The following is a 6,487-nucleotide window of genomic DNA, read 5'->3' as shown; positions in this document are numbered from 1 at the left end:
CCTATAGCCATTTCATTTTGGAATTCAGTGAACCTTTGCTTTGTCATATATGGTCAAGTGCTTTTTAATATGTATTATTTATATTCAGTGAACCTTTGTATATGTGGCCATGAAATTGATTGGTACTGGTGCTAGCAGGGCGTCTGCGGCTGAATTCTAGATGGACATATGTGTTCATATATACACAAGTGCATGGTACTGTAGCTGATGTTGATTGGTACTGGCCGGCTGCATGGTATTTTGAGAAAGAAGAAAAATTTAAATTATATGACACAAGTGCACAAATCTAATTTTGAGAGAATGGAAAATTGTTTATAATCAAACTTAGGACAAACAAAGTACTGATTGCAATTTGAAGGAGAAAAAGTACTCATGCTAATAAATACATAGAAGTCCTATGAACTTAATATTTATCAGGAAAATACTGCTAGAGGTGCTCGATGAGGTCTGCTTTTAACTGGTGGTGTATTTTCTTGTCTCTGATCCTTTTATGCACTTCAATGAATTCATCGAGGGTGCGATTACTCTCATGAGAAGGTTCCACATCTTGGCCACCGTAATCGAACCGCTCAGTAGGGTCAACGACTCCCTCATCCTCAACAATCATATTGTGCATAATGACACAAGCTTTCATGATGTTGCCTAGTGTCTCTGTGTCCCATAAACGAGCTGCTCCTCGAACAATGGCGAACCTTGATTGCAGAACCCCAAAAGCTCTTTCGACATCCTTCCTCGCTGCTTCCTGTGCTTTGGCAAAATATTTGTTCTTGTTCCCCATAGGTTGAGAGATAGACTTCACTAAAGTAGCCCATGATGGGTATATACCATCGGCTAGATAATAACCCATCGTATAATCATGACCATTTATGGTATAATTCACCTCAGGAGCTCTGCCCTCAGCCAGCTTAGCAAATAAAGGAGACCGGTGAAGCACATTGATGTCATTATGAGACCCAGGCATTCCAAAAAAGGCATGCCATATCCAAAGATCGTTGGAAGCAACAGCCTCCAAAATAATAGTGGGCTCCTCCATATGCCCCTTGTACTGACCCTGCCACTCTACAGGACAATTCTTCCACGCCCAATGCATACAATCGATGGACCCTAACATACCAGGAAAACCATTTTGCTCACCAAGTGCCAGTAAGCGTGTTGTGTCAGCCTCATTAGGATATCTCAGGTATTCTTCTTCAAATAAATCAACAACTGCAGCAACGAACCTACGTAGGCTCCCAATTGCGGTACTTTCTCCAATGCGAACATACTCATCCGTAGCATCAGCTAGAACTCCATATGTTAGCATACGAAATGCTGCTGTGACTTTTTGAAAGCAACTTAATCCAAGAACATTGGCTGCACTTCTTTTTTGGACAAAGTAGTCATCGTATGATTCTACAGCATTCATTATGCGTACGAAAAGGTTCCGACTCATCCTATACCTGAAATTAAAAAATAAAATAAATGTAAGAATAATTACTTAGCGTACTAGTGATCATATCACAAGTGAATGCGCACAAACCTTCGACGGAATAAATCTGGGCTATATGTCGGATCATCAGCCAAGTAATCTTGAAACATCCTTTGGTGCCCGCCTTCTCTATCTCGATAAATAACTTTATGCCCTAGAACAGAACCACCATGTCTTCCTTTTTGATTTGAATATGTTTCAACAATTGCAGCTGCTGACATGATGAGACAATCATCGTCGTCTGATGAGGAATCTTCTAATTCTCTTTGCAACAGAGATTTGCCAAACGCCATGATTCTACCGAGGCAGAATAATAGAATAGTGTGCACAATTGTTTTCAATTTAAGGTGTGCCTCTCTGACTCTCTCTCTCTTTCATTGAGAAACATAAACAAACAGTCTCAGACCACTCTGTCAAGTAATAAAGTTAATACTGCAGTTGATGTTCTTGAAGTTTTTTATACAAAATGTGGTGTGCCACCCACCACACGAACAGTTGAACCTTGGTAGGTTAGAAAGGGCTATCAAATTACCAAGGATGAGATCCCAATATAAGATGAAACTAAAAGATATATAATAGGTGTCAAGGAGCATACTACCAGCTCACCTGCAAACAAACTGGCATAGATTTGGCACCCAGAAAGCTCTTTAAGATAGTTGATTATGGCTAAAATATTTTTCCTCATCGTTTAGCTTGGCACAAAACTATGGGCTGTACTTGTTTTCCTGTAACGTTTTTGTCAGCATAGCCAGCGAGAGGTGTTGCCCTGAATAGTACTCACGTCGCGTAGAAGCAGAATAGTACTCACGTCGCTGGCTGGATAGACGTCTACACCTTGCCGTGTAGAAGCAGTAGTAGTACTCGCGTCGCTGGCTGGAAGGAGGCGGCAGCCGGCTGGGTGGTGGCTGCCTTGGCTGGGACTTGGCGGCGGTGGTAGGGAGATCGTGGCCTCAGGGTAGGGCAGCCGATATGTTTCCTGTGACAAAAAATAAAAAAAGCCGGAAAAAGTTGATGTGGGCCTCAATTTGATTTTTTAGATGTCATTTATTAGAAACTCTTGGAGATGACTATCTTTTTCCCTCCCAATATCTTTTTAGGAGTTGCCAAACTATAACTTTTTAGGAGAAAAAAGTAGGAAACTCTTGGAGATGCTCTTAGTCCCTTAGTTATCACTTAATTACCAAAATCAAGTTAGGGCTTTCACTGCTGGCAGGGCACTGAAGGATCACCATATTACAATTTCTTAATTGCATAGAAGATTCTTCATTCTACACAGGGAAATGTTGGGATGTGAATTAAGTGCGCATCCAATTGCTTAGTGTTTTAACGACTTCTAGTTAAGTAACAACATCCGTGGAATGAGCCTTGTCTGTTGCAAAATTAGACATATTTATTCGATAATCCTTATGCATTTGCAACATATTAGATGGTTCCAGCTTAGTTAATTATAGTTACAAAGTGTGTATGCTTATAGTAACATTGTTTATTAATGAAATAGCCTTCTCAGGAGCTGTTATGATGTGGCATGTCTGATAAGCATATATAAACTATCTTTTATTATTCAAATCACGGCAGGGCCCGAAGGACGCTAGATGTTCCAGTGTTGGTGCAAGAGAAAGGGGGAGAGGAAAGAGTTTTAACACTGCCATCAATTGGTCCAAAGAAGGTGTGCAGAATTCTGTACAAGCATAGGCTGCAGATTAAGAATCACCGGCGGTGCTGCATTAGTTTCTACTTTCAGGACTACGATATTATAAATAAACAGTTCTTTAGGGTGTTATAGGCACACTTATAACCGACATATACTTACCCATATAAAAACACATGTATACCCTACCTCAACAAGCGCCTACAAAATAAAGGCACAGACCTGGGTTCGGGCGGGGTATAGCAGGATCCAGTCGCTTCTGCAGTTATCGTATTTTTTATGGTGAAACAAAAAAATAAAGCATATGGGTCATGGCAGCCATCTCCTCTTAGAGTGCCGCCAATGATTTGTGTGCTCGTTAAAGTATTTGGCTTTGCGTGTTGAGAAAGTCCGTTAAGGCCTTGTTTAAATTTAGGTATAAAGTTTTGTGTGTCACATCAGGTGTCATATGAGGGTGTCGCATAAGGTGTTTGGATACTAATAAAAAAATAAATTACAGAATTCACCAGTAATCCGCGAGACGAATTTATTAAGCCTAATCATTCCGTCATTAGCACATATGTTATCGTAGTACCACATTGTCAAATCATAGACTAATTAGGTTTAAAGATTCGTTTCGCAAATTAGTCGCAAACTATGTAATTAGTTATTTTTTAGTCTATATTCAATACTTTATGTATATGTCTAAATATTCGATGAGAAAGAAAGTAAACTATATGGGAGAGAAATTAAAAGCCTAAGGCCATCTGCAGCGGTGAGTACGCCTCCTAAAAGTTCTCAAGATCCTCTGGTATTAAAATATGGTTTTATATAAAATGGGACCCACTTAAGCCAGGGAACACGGAAAAGTTAAACTACACTCCACTCTCTTTCCATCTTTTGTCTCTACCGGTTCTCTTACATGTGGGCCATTTGAATATTTTAATCGGTAAATGTTTTACTCTATCAAAGTATGCACCCTATAAAATTGTAATCATAGCTTGTTCGCTTGAACTACTTTTCAATAATAAATAGTATTTTTTTCTCTCACAATAAATCAACATAAATTAAATTTCAGCATAAGTGAAAAGGAAAATTAGAAAAAGACAACTAAAGCTACCTTGTCTCATATAGAAAGTGTACTTATTTCTATTTTTAAATTGATTCCTTGAAAGATTCCGAGCAGTCGAATACTCCGGCTGTTGATTTCTACGAGCCACTAGAGAAGGCCTAACACAGCGCTTCAGGACGTCTCCAACGGTTGACCAGCTCACTAGCCTAGCGAGGTAGCAAGCGCTTCGCTCGTACGTTTCTCAAGATTTTTCAAGTCACTGACATACCTTGCCACTACCTGACTTTTATTTTTAATTGTTTCTAGGTTCCACATCCACTGGCCATTTGCAAAGATTGCTAGGGACGCCCTCATAAAAAGACTACTGGGCTAGTTAAGGCTGACTTGCATTCTTGCAGGCCGTGGATGACGTTTCACCGAGAGACAACTTATCGGCCGTATTTTTTCAGCGAACGAATATTATTTTTTTCTCTCATAACAAATCAGTATAAATATCAGCAAAACGGACCGGATACATGGGTTTAAAAAACTTCCGTCCACCGGGGATCGCGGGCCACACAGCGTGTGGTCGTGTGCTCCCCATGCTGCACGACCGGAAATAACTTATGGGATAATGGTGTTTATACCCTTAGTATAAAAGTCAATTGTGATTTTGCCCTTTTTTTACATCTTATGATTTTGTCCTCATCTTTTCGAAATGAAGTAACCGTTTACCCCTATTTTGCATTTCAGCTAGCTGTAACTAATATTTAGGTTTTGACTAGTGCTTGGCGAGTCTACGCGGCTGGAACGCGTGCAGGCAGCAACTAGCGCCGGGGAAGCAGTGGCGTGGGGATGAAGATGGATTTGACTAGTGGGATCCGCATGTCCGTGAGATACATGAGAAAGAGGGGGAGGTGGGGCAAGCTGCATTTCTACACATGCATTTCAGACCATCTGGTAGGTTTAACGGAACATGGACAAGTTTAAGCTTCGTTAAAAAATAAGAGGGCAAAATCATAAAATAGCAAAAGTGAGGGCATAATCACCATCGTGTTGTAAAGTAGGGGTATAAGCACAATTGGCCTAGACTTATCGATCTACTATGAAAAAGTCCATTGATGCTCCCTGAACTATCGCCAGAGTCCAGGTTTGCTCCCTTAACTGCAAAACCAGACATGGGACCTCCTTGAACTTTGCAAACCGGGTATGTTACCTCCCTCGGCCTATTGGAAGTGGTTTTTGAAAAGCGGTTTTGTACTTTTTAGTTCAAAAATAAATTTAGTAAATATCTAATAAAGTTTTTAAATCACAAAAAATATCTCTAAGCTTCTAAAAATCCTGAGAAAAATTCTAGAGATTGATTGAGATACTAGAAACCCAAATAAAATATTTAGATCTCATGAAAATATCACTAGAATTTTACAAAAAATAGATTTCGCTCTAGGAAAATGAGAAAAATATCCCAAAACATCTAAAAAACTAACACAATATTCTAAATCATATATAAACAAATTCTACGAACTTTCCACAATATAAATATGAGATACAACCAGCATAAATGCAACATATATTAATGTTAAATGCATTTGTGCCGAATGCATTCAAGCGGGCTTCATCTTATGTTTTTACCATAAAAAGTATCCAAGATGCAATTAGACATTGATTAGAATATTTGAGTATTTTTTCATATTTTTGATATTTTTCCATTTTGTTAGATGTAAATCAAATTTTTAGAAGATTCTGGTGATATTTTCACGAGATATAAATACTTTATTTGGGTTTCTCATGCCCAATATATCTCTAGAATATTTCTCAGAATTTTTAGAAGCTTATAGATATTTTTTTATGATTTTAAAACTTTCTTAGATATTTACTAGATTTATTTTTGAACTAAAAAATATGAAACCGCTTTTCAAAACCACTTTTAACAGGCCGAGGGAGGTAAAATACCCAGTTTGCAAAGTTCAGGGAGGTCCCGTGTCTAGTTTTAAAGTTTTTTTTTTTTGAGAAACATATCTGGTTTTAAAGTGGAGGGAGCAAACCTGGACTCCGGCGATAGTTCAGGGAGCCAATGGACTTTTTTCATCTACCATCCTAACCTGCTCCTTCTGTGGGCCGGGCCTGGGCGAATGAAGCCGTCCCAAACCGGTCCAGTAAGCCCATCCAGTATACCCATGGTTCGCGAAACCAGGCCCATGGATTGCCTCCGTTTTCTCTCCCGTGTACATCGAGCTACCTGCGCAGTCGAATGCGCCGCGTCCGCCGCACCCGCCGTGTGTCGGAGCTCGGCGAACCACCGCGTCGGCTGGCCCGTCCGTTCCCCCCCCCCCCCCCGGCA

General features: G+C 39.8%; 1 protein-coding gene across 1 annotated transcript; it reads right to left on the bottom strand.

Moving 5' to 3' along the window:
- Positions 1-427: 427 nt before the first annotated feature.
- LOC136481471 (uncharacterized) lies at positions 428-1,761 on the bottom strand. Its single transcript, XM_066478811.1, has 2 exons — positions 1,520-1,761; positions 428-1,439 (listed from the first exon to the last, which is right to left on the bottom strand). The coding sequence occupies exons 1-2, from the start codon at positions 1,759-1,761 to the stop codon at positions 428-430; spliced, it is 1,254 nt and encodes a 417-aa protein (XP_066334908.1).
- Positions 1,762-6,487: the final 4,726 nt, after the last annotated feature.

Source organism: Miscanthus floridulus, chromosome 9 (assembly GCF_019320115.1).
Source record: "Miscanthus floridulus cultivar M001 chromosome 9, ASM1932011v1, whole genome shotgun sequence".
Taxonomy (NCBI): Eukaryota; Viridiplantae; Streptophyta; class Magnoliopsida; order Poales; family Poaceae; genus Miscanthus; species Miscanthus floridulus.
This window is presented reverse-complemented; position numbering and strand designations above follow the sequence as displayed.